Consider the following 13,326-nt stretch of genomic DNA (forward strand, 5'->3'; position numbering starts at 1 on the left):
AAAAATAATTATATAGATTTAAAAAATAATTAAAAATAAAATACTACATAAAAGTCATTTTTAAAACATATTTAAAAAATACAAAAAAAACATTTTAAGTTTACAAAATAATTTTTGAAAATGGTTCTAAAAACTGTTTTAAAAAATAATTACCAAATTGACCCATAAACTCTTATAAAATGTTCAAAAAAAAATTTTCATTTCTCTAAAAATAATTCAAATAAAACTTAGAGGATTAAATAATAATGCATACAAAATTCATATGTACTAAAAAAGAATTTTGTTGAACCCACATTAAGCAACACAAAGTAGTTCAAAACAAAATATTAGGTTTTAGTGCATGTTGATATGATATATTATTCGATGACTCACCCCAAAGCACTACCATTAAATTTACATACTAATTCATAGAAAAGTCATAGAAACTAATCATTCATTTCCTTAATCAATATTGATTTGACAAAATCATTATCTCACCCAAAAAGCCACTTAGATTTTGTATAACAATTTATAGAAAACTTCTAAAATCTAATTACTTATTTGCTAAGTTTTTGTATGGATGGAACAAAAACAAGATATTATATTTAAATTTATACCAATTATTGGGTAATTGTACTTTTATTTTACCAAAATAATCAATTTTAATTAATTACTAAATTTAATAATTAAAATTAATTTTCATACATTTAAAGGTGTAAGAAGATAAAGTTAAGTTGTTGTGATTACTTATTTTTAGAAATTTTGCAAAATATTTAAGAAAAATACTTTTATTTTATGATTTTTTTTAATATGGATGTATGAAAATATATTTTTCGCAAAAAATTTTATATTAAAAGTGACAATATGAAAAAAAAAAAAAAGGTAGTAGTAAATGTATAGATAATTTGAAATATACATTTTATTTATCAAATTTTGAGGAAAATAAATAATAAATTGATTAATTATGCTATATTACCATGTTAATATCATGATAAATTCTAAATTAAGAGAGTGACGACGTGGCAGAAATTCATTGCTTGAATCCGTGTGAATGTTTCACACGCAAGAGGCTTTAAGGCAAGCTTTATTTGATATAATACAGGGAAGGATAGCTAATACGTCTCTCTCTCTCTCCTTCTCTTTCCTTTCTCTCTCTTCCTTCTTTGCTTCTCCTTGGCAGAGAAGAGAAGAGGAGTGCGTAAGCTTATACAGAGGTTTTTGGAAAGGATTTGTTGTTCTATTTGCTGTGTTGGTGGTGGTGAAGATGATGGTTGCAAATAGTTTTGATCTATGGCAAAAAGATGCATTCTTTTCTGCAGCTGAGGAGGTTCAGGAATCTGCAGATATGTATGTTTGTTTGTCATGTTATGGGATTTTGGGACGAGGGTGTGGATTATTTTGCGTTGGTTTTCATCTAATTGGGGTGTTTGTGTTGAATTTACTTCAGTGGGGGTCTGTCTTGAGTAATTTTTTAGCGGTTTTTGTTCAACCTTTCTGTTGTTTATGCGTTGATTTTTCTGGGTCCATTTGGTTTTTGTACGTGTATGTTTTTTCAGCTTTCATTTTTCTGGTTTTGGGGCGATTGGATGGCTTAATTTTGGGTTGGTGTTCTTGTTGTTGAAGTGTTTCGGCTGAATTTGGTTCATTTCTGGTTCGGATTTTGCAACTTTCTGCCCTTTTTTTTTTGTTAATATTTTGTGCTATTTCAATAGATTTTTCTGGGTATTGGTGAGTTTTTCTTTTGGCCGTTGAATGAGTGATGGGATTTGAGGTTTTCTTTTATGCTTTCTTTTGGTTGCCCAGAAAAGGGAGGAAAACTCTGAGAAACTATGGAACTATACAACTGGTTAGGAAGGAATGGGTGGTTGCGGGATTTGAAAATCTGGAAAAGTAATTTGTGTGATATATAATTCAGAGGTTTAAGCGGTTCTTTGGATTTCCCTTTTTTCAGAATGGAATCAGCATATAGGACATGGGTAAGAGAGAGGAGAGAAGGACTAACACATGAGGATTTGGATGAACTCTATAGAGAGCTGAAAACTGCTTTGGGTACAGCAAAATGGCAGGTAGGTTACTGCTTTTGTTTCTCTTAATACTTCATGTGATAATTGGAAAACCTCAATTTTATTTATTTTTCTTAATTAAGGACTTACCTTTTTTTGACATAGTGGTTTTGTATTGTTGAAATTGGGTTGTTCAATCAGTTGGAAGAGTTCGAAAGAGCTGTTAGGTTGAGTCATAGGCAACGCTGTGATGATAATACAACAGCAAGGCATAGGCAATTCATTGCTGCCATAGAAAACCAAATTTCTCATGTTGAAGAGGCATTAAGGGAATCCTTTAATGAGGAAGGTAAGCAACCCCCTCAATGGGTAAATTTGGATCAAGAAGAACGGGATGATTTGGCATTGTTTCTCTCTGGCACTTCCGGGACCTTGCAAAATGCAAAGGAAGAGCATGTAGAGCTTGGACATTCCATGAAGGGCTCTCCTAGGGAGAATCATTACAAGAGAAAAGAGACGGATTTTAATCTTAATGCTGCCTGCAACAGAGATATGCCTGATGAAATCAAAGGTTTTAAAGATGTTGTTACAATTAATAAGGATGCTACATATATCATAGAACTAGAAGCAAAAGAAGCTCCTGGAACAAGGGATGATATAAACTGTCAAGCAGATAGAACAACTGGTACAAGGAGAACAGGGAACTCACCTCCTGGTTCTTGGAAGATTGTAATTGCTGATGAAGATGAACACAGCAAGAAACTGGTGCCAAGTATTGAGGCCACACCCAAGGGGAAGGGATCCAAAGCAGTCCTCTGGAAGCAAAGGTGGGGAGAACATCCTCAGGCGAAGAGAGGAATTAATTGGTTCAATCAGGTTTGATTATAATATTTTCAAAGGGAAAGCTCTTTTTCCTTCCTTTCATGTTGGTTTGTTGTGTTGGGGGGCTGGGCTGTAAATTCTCACAACATCTGACAAGTCCAATGTTCTGCAGATCTTTGGACGAGTTGGTGGGCTCCAGAGACAATTACAGAGTCCCTTACAGTTGCAGTTTAGTTGTTCAGTCCAACTTACAATTGCATTGATGCTAACTATCTTTTTGATCGGTAGGCTCCTGACCTGCTTCATGTTTTAGCATTAATAACTGCCTAGTCCTAATGTTTATGGAACCTTTGTCTTCTCTCCTCAGTGTTTTCTCGTCTTGTAGCCCATGGTAAAATTTGCTAATTTATAGATTGGAGATCAAGATAAAATGCAATGTAGAGGAAATGCTGTTATTTTCTTAGATATCGTATAAATAATACTATGCTATTTACAAGTGCTAAAATCATGACAAACCTAATTTTCATTTTGTTAATAGTGTTTTAAGCTTTAAAATTTAGAAGGATAGGAATCAGAATATATTGTTGATGTTAAAAAGTCACATTTTCTGTTTTTCTATTCCAAGTAAAATTTGTAAAATTTTAGGATTTTAGTTTCAATTTCATTCTTTTTAATTCTCAAAATATGTTGACTAGTCATCGAGATGGTTGGACTGTTTATCTATGTATGTCAAGTGATGTTGCATTATACGGGTGGTGCAAGTATCAAAACCTAACGAATTGTAAAAGTTGTAAATCTGGGAAACAATTTAACATTTGCATTGAGTAGGAACCTTTTTTTTTTTTTTTCATATATAGAATTTCTTCTATTGAACAACATTAGATCGTATAACTTGCCTCACTTTTGTGTCCTCAAAATCTCAGAGAGTTACTTAGAAACTTGCACAGGAAAAAGAGTCATGCCAAAGGGAAGGAAATAGGATCCCATGTCCAACACTGTGGATTGTTGGTGTTCACCACTCATTGGACACAAGGCTTGACTTGTTATAAGTATGCTCATAGCATGCATTTGAAGTTTTCATTCTTTAGATAACGGAGTTCCATTTTTCAGATGTAATATGTGTTGAATTATTTTCTTTTTTCTGTTTTCACATGTCATGCTGCTAAAATCTGTGCTTGGAATTCAAATTCAGAATGTCTTCTAATGGCCCAGCCCTTGGGGCTTAGATTAAGGGGCAAGGGAGTTGGATCAGGGATGGGCATGGTTCTAGGTTCAATTCCACTACACCCTCCAAAAATATTACTTTATGAGGGGGGAGGGAGAGGGAAAGGAAAGAATGCTTTCTAATGTGTCACTAGAATGATATCTTGTGGCTTATGTGTGTCACTTGTTCAGATATCTTTTACATGTTATCCGTATCTGATAGACATATCCATAAAGTACCATTCTTGATATGGGATTTATAAAGTCTGTATGAAACATTTCTGTTTACATAGGATGTCCTTTCAAGAAACCTCATATTTCCAAAATTTAGTGGAAACACGGAGTAGATTTTTATAAATCGAGTTTACTTTATCCTAGCCATATGCATGATGGATGTCCAGGTTTTAGAAGCAATCTTCAATATTCAAAGTTTAGGATCTCAGTAGTCATTCTCCACTTATGCTGCAGCATATGAAGAAGAACCATTATCATTTGCTGTTATTATCATTTTTAGCTTTGGACCATGTTGTATCATTAAGAGCAGATAGCCTTGACAGCGGCTCTCCTTCTTTTGTTTAAACAAGGAGTAATGAGCTTTCTAAATGTAGGATGAGTTGAAATTGAATTCAAACCTGTAAATCTTAGATATAGGGTGATATTTGGTTGTTAGTCAATAACCATGCTGAAGTTTTGTTAAATTTGTCTGCAGTGCCTTTTGTACTCTATTCAAACTGAGACTGAAATGGCTTCTATTGCTCGGAATCAGGATGTGAGGTATCTATTATTTCCTTCAAAACTTATTTTATTCCATAAATAATCACATCTAAATGGAGTGCTTATGCACACTAGGCTTTGAAGTCAAGACAAAATTGATTATTGGCTTAGTACCATTTCTGTTTTGCGCCACTGAACGTGAGCAGTATCTCACTGTAATCTTACATTTGGCTTTGAACCGGAAATAGATATTAAAAAATTATATATGTTATCTTCCATCCCTTTTCTCCTTTTCATATCCTTCTCCAGGACAAATTGGGCAAGTATTTGTGTGGAAATTTGGGTAACCAGTTTGACTTAAAGCATGTTCATTGGCCATGATTTTCTCATACCTTTCTTCATGCAGGCTACTGAAATCTAAAATGCCAACATATTTCTCTGAGTTCTAAAAACAGCAAGGAGTAATAAATACCTATGACCTAGAGTTATAATAATCTACAAGGTAGAAAATTTGTTAGTCATGTTCAATATTTCTCCTGCCTTTTAAAAAAAATTTATTCTACAAATTGGTGCAGGCAAGAGCTTCTGGCTGTGCTTGAAGACTTTTGGAACATCATTAATATTTCAATCTCATAAGCAATTCAGAGATGCCTTAAAAGTGTGAAAGATGATCTTTGATAACTTTAGGATTCACTATATGTGACACTAGTTTGGGCTTCTTAGTTGTACTTCCATTAGCCCATGTTCCCTTGTGATGGATTATTAAATTCAGCATTTAGAATCCCTAACAGTACCTTCTAATTGATGGTGAATGGGTGATCCGTGGTTTAATCTTCACAAGTTAGTCAATAAATTGAGGCACCCTCCTTGTCCGCATATTCAAATAGCTTTCCTCTTCTTATTCTAAATGGTGAAGTTAGGATTAAGGCCTCGGCCTCTTCTTGATTGAATTGAATCTACAGCCAGAAATCCAATTTCATTTTTTGTGCTAGATCCTGAAACTGGTAGATGAAGTATTTACATTATCCCAGGACTGAGAGAATGAAGTATTTAGTTGAAGATACTCAAGAATAAAGCGTTGCCTGGCTAGCTTTTGGGAAATATTTTTCTTGAATCTGAACTCAATAATTGCTGTTATTTTTGCTCCCAGAAGCACATAAACTTCTGTATAACTATCAAACTATGCCAAATTTCATATGCACAGTCTGGACAAAGAATTCCGTTTATAAATTAGAAAGCAACCATATTGTTAGTTTCACTGTTTATCTGTAGTAAAATAGAATTAAGAAGGCACTTCTTGACATTAAATCTTGTTTATTCACAGGTGTCAAAGCTGTGCTCAAGTCGAGGAAGATCTTTTCAGAATTTCCTGGTTCTACAAGCTGGGTAAACCGTCCTAAGGTTAAGGAGTATTACAGGCAACAGTAATAGTGTATTTTTTCTAGATTTGCCTTTCACACAAAATGCATATGTATCATCTGTCATCCATGTAGTCTTAACCAGAAGCTCCCAGAAATATGTGGTAGCATATCAATCTCATTTGAATGTGAACTCTAAATTTTAGAAGTGAAATCATAGTGGGATTGTCATTCCTGGTGTGTTTAGGAGCCAAAATCACGGTCAATGTTCTATCATACCACCTGCATTGTATCCAATAACTTGTAAAAAAAGGTTTTCTTTTTAACTATTTGTGCCGTAATTATGCTTTGATTTGTGTTTGTGCTTTTAAAAGTTTCTCATTGTAGAGATAAGAATACATGAAGAAGAAGAATATATAATTGTCTGCGTTAGAACATGATACATGTTATAAGATGCAAATCCTAACTGCTTAAACTTTTAGGAAAGTTGGTAACTCAACATGGTATCACAGCTCTGATCAACTGGAGGTGATGACAAAGTCATGATTGTTACATGTGCTTTCCATGTGTACATATGGGGGCACAAGGAGAGTGTTAAGAGTATAATACATATTGTGAGCTCAAATCCTAACAGTATAAGCTTATAAGAAAATTGGTTGGTTAACAGTTTGGATAACTGGGTCTCGTATCTTCCACAATTTGCTCTGTTTTCTACTTACGCGCGATACATGGATCTCATTTTGCAGATTGTATTATCAATTATGTCACCAATGGGATCTCTATCTATTTCCATTTGCTTTAAGAGTGTTGGGTGCATGAACCTCACATTTGCAACTTGCAAGTGCCACATTCATGCAGGGGCCACCATTCTTAATGCTGCACTTCACGATCTACATGATTTGCCAGGTTGGTCTTTGTTCTCCAGCAGGATGCCAACCTGGGCGGTGACCACTGGTCATGTTGAATGTGGATGACTAATCATATGAGAACTCCACTCTTTTACTGTTCTTTGTGATAACCCATCTGGAGTGCAAATCAGAGTTTGAAACCTAGCCAGCTAGGGTATGTGTCTCTTTCAGGGCACCAAAATTGTAGATGTTTTTGTTTAGAGGTCTTTGTAAGTTATTGACACGTGTTGAACATGGCTTTTCTAGTAGTTGGTGGGTTATTGGAGACAAGTGCAAGAGAGCCCCCACTACACATAAGTTTGGCTGTTGGCAAATAAGGGGGTTGTGAGTGGGGTTCAGAGATGGGTTGTGGTTGGGATGGAGGACCCTCTTTTTTTCTTCTTAACTTGTTCCTAAGACAAGGTTGTAGGCTTGTCGTTCACTTCTCCAACAGTGACCATGGAAGAAACAAAGACAGTAGAGCCCAGCTAAGGTGTTCTTTAAGCATCATTCCTTTTCAAAGTTCCTTACATTTTTGTTTTTTTCTAGCCTGGCTTGGTATGTAAATTGCCTCTATTTTGTCCATCTAGTACAAAGCCTATGAAATTATAATGAAGGTTTTCACCATGCATATTGGATTGTTTTAGGTTTCACTTAGGTTATGTGTTTAAGAGAGTGAAATCTAAAGAAAGAAAATAAAAGGAAAAAATAGAAGGAAAAAACAAGTGAAGAAAAATAAGAAAAAAGATTTAAAATAAATAAATTATTTTTATATTTTTTAAATTTATTTCACTTATTCTACCTCTTTAATATTAAGATTAAATCATTAAAAATATAAGTTTCTTATAAATTTTAATTATATTTATTTTATTTTATTTTTTACAACAGAAGATGAAAAAAAAATATTTTTCTTAATACGTTTTGAACACCAAACATTACCTTAATGGTCAACTCATCCTTATTCAATAAATCTTGCCCACCCATCATCCAAGAGGAATAGTTGTAACAAAAATATAAGGACTTATTTCACCATACTTTCAAAAGCAATTCTCAAAAATAATTTTTAAAAACAATTTTATTTTTTTATAAAAAATTTACTAGATGCATTTTCTAAATTTAAATAATTGTTTTGAAGAATAATTACCAAATAGTTCTTACAATTTCTATATGCTTTACAAAAAAAAACTCATCAAATGATGACTCAATCTCTAAGGAGATTGCTTAGCTAATTGCATACTCTTTTGAACAAGAATTGGCTTTATGCCAATTACATCTTAATTGTGGTGGAATCTTTGGCATTTTTCTTGTCACTTAGCCTAAAATACATACAATTTATCTACATGTAAGTTTAACAGTTCAGACCATGAGCGCAAAGAAGGTTCCAAAAATGTCATTCAGAACAATTTCTATAGACAATGATCTGATTTTCCTTCACTTTTTCCATTTCCTCCACCATTCAATATTTCACTTTTTTGCTCCTTTTGTGAACTCCCACCTTCCCCAAGAGCAGAGACCTTTCCTGAAAACAGCAAGGAGATACCAGACCATGTTAGCCATTTAATCAAAACAGATTAAACCAAGTATATTATAATATTGTGACCAATTATATTTTGCTTGAGGGCTTGTACTACATCAGGGATTAATCCAGATCAGATATTGCCGAATGTTCTGCGCTCAGCTGCTGAAGGTGTATTTGTGGTCAAATTAAACTACTGTCGAGGACATCAAAAAAGACAGAAAAAAAGAAAGAGATGATAACTGGTTAAATGCTCTGGATTACCCTGGTTGTGAAGGTTGTGGTCAACAGCCTGAGGTTTGGTTTCTCATGAAGAGTTCAAAGGGTTCAGTCATAGAAGATTCCTCAATTATAAAAATAAAGAAATAAATAAAAAACAACAAACCTTGTATGCACAATTTAGAGAGACCTGTGACATTGTTATCAACAACAAAGAAGGAACCCATATTACTAATTATATGAGTTAACCCTAAACCACAAACCCTGAGCCCCCAGCAATCTAACCTCTACATATATTCAAATTGCTAGTGAAGTGGTTCTGTCCAACCTATTATGAGATTGGGCAATCGCACAAGCTCATAAAAAAAAAAATACATACCAAGTAATCATCGCTTCTTCTGTGGGCAGACAGGGTCTAGTTTCTGAGATGTCATAGCATGCTGCTTGAAGTTCCTGGAGCAGTAGCTCTATGAAGTTAACAAAAATAGATCCAAAATCCATGGATTAATTTAAGGGCACCTACCAAAAAGGGAGCATAACCCTGATACAAGGAAAACAAATACATGGATTAATTTAGTGATGCTATCAACAGAAGGTTAGGGGATATTACCTGGGTAGGCAAACAACTTCAAGTTATACATTTACTGGGTTAACATACAGTCCATCAGTTACAAATTTGCTCAGACTCAACCAAGGTAGATAAAATCACTACTGAAGATAAACAATTAGCTATTGAAAGTTACATGCAACCAGAGGTGGCAAGGAACTATAACATTTAAGCATTTTGAGATCATTGATCCCATATATAACTGTCAACTCATGAATATTTCTAACCAACATCTCTCTGGCACCCCTTCACAAATGAAAAAGACCTCCACTGGAGTTCAAGACATCTATTTATAAGAGTACTGTAATCCACCGATTAAATTTATCTCAAAACGCTAGGATCCACTAGATCTCGTCTAAAACCCATGAAGTTGTTGGTATAAACCTTCCTTCATAGGTAAAGTATCTAAATATTTGATTTATGAGGTTTACAGAACTGAACAGACCAAACACCACAATGTGCCCTGGGAATAAGAATATTGTTGAATGTAACGAAAACAGTATGTCTTGTGAGCTGAGACAAACTACTATAAAACCTGGTGGTAGACAGTGGCACCACCAACAGATCAAAGATTAACATTATTTTTTCAATGCACAAATGTACAATACATCATATGAAGCTGTCTACAAAGAATAAGTGTGAAGACAACCATGATTGTTGCAAGCAAAGGTCTAGAAGGTTTGTATGAGAACAGCTGGTTTTTCACCACTGACAGGGAAGATATAGGCATCTGGATAAATTTCAAGCTTATGAAGCCTTAAGCTTCAGTATCTTTCCAACTTCTAAACGGGTGTCAGAATTTTTTTATTTTTAGTTATGCTTTATGTTTAAAAATAATAAACCACCAGGCAAATGGAATTTCAATTCAATATCAAAGATGAATCTGCACCTACTACTATTATGAGCCATCAGCTGCCTCTTTGTTGGAGCCAAAGGCAGTGATACCAGAGGCTAAGTTCACTTTCCTATGGCATCAGCAAGCAGGCATTAATAACAGAGTTTGTTTTCAACAAACAATTCCACTCCCTTGAAGCCAAATTTCGATCTACAGTTGTCATATCCCCAGTGAGGCAATCTGTTAAGGCCATAGTGAAGAGAGAGGGGAGGGTACTAAAGAACAAGTAAAGCTGAAGACAAAGAGCATTATGAGCAGCTACTGCAGTTGCAGAGGTGGCTTAGCAGACTCCTCTTACCTTCCTTTTTACATGTGTTAAAGATTAATCCAGTCCTCTCTAAACAAAAGCATTGAATGTGACCACATGATCAGCAAACAGCAATTTATAAACAGCAGCAGCAGAAGCAACAAAACAAACAGTGAGCAGCAGCAGAAACAACAGCAACAGTGACCAACAATGATCTTTACAACAAAAGGGACCAATATTACAACAAAAAAATGGGTAATCACGATTTTTATCCAGCAACATGATTAAATAAATAAATAAACATCTCTCCCTCCTGCACAAAAGATAAAAAGGGCAGATGAAGGCACAAAAATCAGAGTGGAAAAGGGAATATGGAGCAACACTACATAGTTCTTTTTTTGACAACATTACATATTGAAACTGCCACTGAAACACGCATTAGCCTTTTCATCCCATCTAGACCATATTAGTTTACAAGAAGCTAAAGATGAACTGTGACAAACTAACCACAAATCAAACAGCTCAGCTTGTTTATGAGCATCTCCATAGGGATGGTAAAAGGGGCTGCTATCCTCAAAAAATAGCATAACCTTTTAGCATTCCTCCCCCATTGGCAGCTGACATTATATGGTACTTTCTGATACCAATGCTATATTTGGCATGGCTTTGGCAAAACCACCTCAGCCAGCAAGCATCTCAATTATTTTTTAATTATTTTAATTGTGTTTTTTAAATTTTCTTTACTATAGTTTTTAGGAAAATAGTAGTTGATAAAAAAGTAAATGTAGTTTGAAAAAAAAAAATTAATTAAGCATAGCCCTCTTTAAGTATTTTCGCATTAAGGTGCTGTGCTAAAACTTAGTATTGTTATTTTAGCATGTGCTGTGGAGAGCAATTACCAAGTTAACATAAGTTTGGCACTATTGTCATAGCACTTTGAATTGGAGATTCTCTTACTACAAGGATGAAAGATATTAACTTGTTCTCAACTTTTAAAAAATAAATTCCTGAAAAAATAATAAGGATCTCGACAAATTGTTAAGCATATTAACATAGAACAGTTGCTTTCTGCTGGACAAATAGAACAGTTGCTTTCTACAGGATAAATCATCAAAATATGGATTTTCTGCTGAAACATGATTTCCATATAAAACAACATAATCAATGAAACAGCTATTCAAGCTAGCTGAGAATTTGGAAAGAAAAAAACTGTCTCAAAGTGACTCCAAGAAACAAAGGGACCTTAACATGTAAAAAGTTTACAGTAAGCACCATTCAATAGGCAAAATGGTCACACTGAAAAATGTTGTACATAGACAAATTGAATAATTTAATTTACAGCATCTTCTGTCATCCTCATCGTATTTTTCAGTTCCATCATCCAAGAAATAATCTATAAAGGCATTAAACCTAAACAAGACAGCCTTTGGTACTAAGATTATGAAGAAACTTACCTTAAGCACCAAAATGGAGGAAGGCTGTGTTGAAAAGGGAAAAAAAAACATACAATTCCCAATATTCTCCTCCTCCAGAACCCCGTTTAAATAATTGAAATGAAGTTAAAAAAACAAGTCCACGTCTTTTGTCTCTTCTGATACCATCCCTTTCAAAAAGTGATCACTATCTGTCAACTCCGAGAACCCCTTCTCTTGAGATCACAAACTCACAAGACGATTCGGGCAAATGAGGTGCAAAAATAACATGAAGGTGCCGCCTAGTTAGCCTACTAACCGTATCCCCAGCTCCCACACCCCCCAAACCAGTCACTTCTCCCACAATCTCCTCATTCCTCGACAAGAACAACCTCGAGTTCACACAATTGGCCCAAGCCAGCCCTAAAGCCGCACAAACCCTCCTCCCAGATGACCACAAACTCCCCAAATTCCCAATCCTGAGCCCATTCAAGCCCCCAGCTTGCCCCACAAAATCAACCACCTGATTCGTCACCACCACCGCCAACCCAAACCTCTCAGCCAGAGTCTTCAACTTCCCCGAAATCTTGAAAAACAGTGACGACCTCCGCTTTAGATCAAAAGGGGTGTTCTCAAATTCACCCCTGAACAGAGCCGCAATAGAATCAATCACAATCAGCCTAACAGGCAACTGGGTCGGCGGACGCAAAAGAACCGAATCCATCTTGAGCAAAACATCAAATAATTGGTCCGCAGACTGAACTCCGCGCACTAACACGAAATCAAGCGGATTATACTCGGAATCCAGAACGTGGGAGTAGGAAGAGCGAAAAGATTGAGAGAGCTGTTGAAGGCGGCGAGAGGGGAATGGGAACTCGGAGTGGATGTAGAGGGAGGAGGCGGCGAGGCCGCCGAGGGAGGTGGGGAGCTGGGCGGAAAGAACGAGCTGGAGACAGAGCTGGGTCTTGCCGGAGCCGCTCTCTGCGACTAGCTCAGTGATGGAGTTGCAGGGAACGCCACCGGCGAGGCAGCGATCGAGGATGGGGCAGCCGAGAGTGCACTTCTGGGTGGTGAGAGCGAGCGGGTTTTGAAGGAGGTTTTGTGGAATCATTCTCTCTTCTTCAACATTTTGGAATGTTGGAGGACTTTTGAAGGCGGAAGTGGCGCGAAAATCTTCTTCTTTTTGAATTAATTGATTAAAAGATGAAATAATCCCCATATGTTGTGAATTTAACTTCCCTTTTTAAAAATAAAAATAAATAAATAACTCATTTTTTACATAAACTCCTTAGTCATTTCAAATATTTATTTACATATATATTTTTTTTAAAAGACTATTTTATAAGAAAAAAATGAACACATTTTTATCAAAATGATACTAAAAAATAATGAAGGGTTAGTTTTTCAAAATTAAGTTTTTAATAACTTTTTTAATCAAATACTTTTTCTTTTTCTTATTTTAAG

General features: G+C 35.3%; 2 protein-coding genes across 3 annotated transcripts; one reads left to right on the forward strand and one right to left on the reverse strand.

Annotated features, from left to right (window-relative positions):
• Positions 1 to 1,101: 1,101 nt before the first annotated feature.
• On the forward strand, positions 1,102 to 6,429 carry LOC117925226. The gene is made up of 6 exons (XM_034844179.1): positions 1,102 to 1,326; positions 1,931 to 2,045; positions 2,184 to 2,858; positions 2,977 to 3,088; positions 4,717 to 4,781; positions 6,046 to 6,429. The coding sequence occupies exons 1-5, from the start codon at positions 1,244 to 1,246 to the stop codon at positions 4,740 to 4,742; spliced, it is 1,011 nt and encodes a 336-aa protein (XP_034700070.1). The 5' UTR covers positions 1,102 to 1,243; the 3' UTR covers positions 4,743 to 4,781; positions 6,046 to 6,429.
• A 1,731-nt stretch (positions 6,430 to 8,160) lies between these two features.
• Positions 8,161 to 12,982, reverse strand: LOC117924931 (DNA repair protein XRCC3 homolog). Of its 2 annotated transcripts, none has more exons than XM_034843673.1 (3): positions 11,905 to 12,982; positions 9,081 to 9,242; positions 8,161 to 8,485 (listed from the first exon to the last, which is right to left on the reverse strand). In XM_034843673.1, exon 1 carries the CDS (start codon positions 12,971 to 12,973, stop codon positions 12,071 to 12,073), a length of 903 nt encoding a protein of 300 aa, XP_034699564.1. In that variant the 5' UTR covers positions 12,974 to 12,982; the 3' UTR covers positions 8,161 to 8,485; positions 9,081 to 9,242; positions 11,905 to 12,070. The 2 variants fall into 2 exon arrangements, with proteins under 2 accessions (XP_034699564.1, XP_034699563.1); XM_034843672.1 differs by having other exon boundaries at positions 9,081 to 9,154; positions 11,905 to 12,973.
• Positions 12,983 to 13,326: the final 344 nt, after the last annotated feature.

Source organism: Vitis riparia, chromosome 11, assembly GCF_004353265.1.
Source record: "Vitis riparia cultivar Riparia Gloire de Montpellier isolate 1030 chromosome 11, EGFV_Vit.rip_1.0, whole genome shotgun sequence".
Lineage (NCBI taxonomy): Eukaryota > Viridiplantae > Streptophyta > Magnoliopsida > Vitales > Vitaceae > Vitis > Vitis riparia.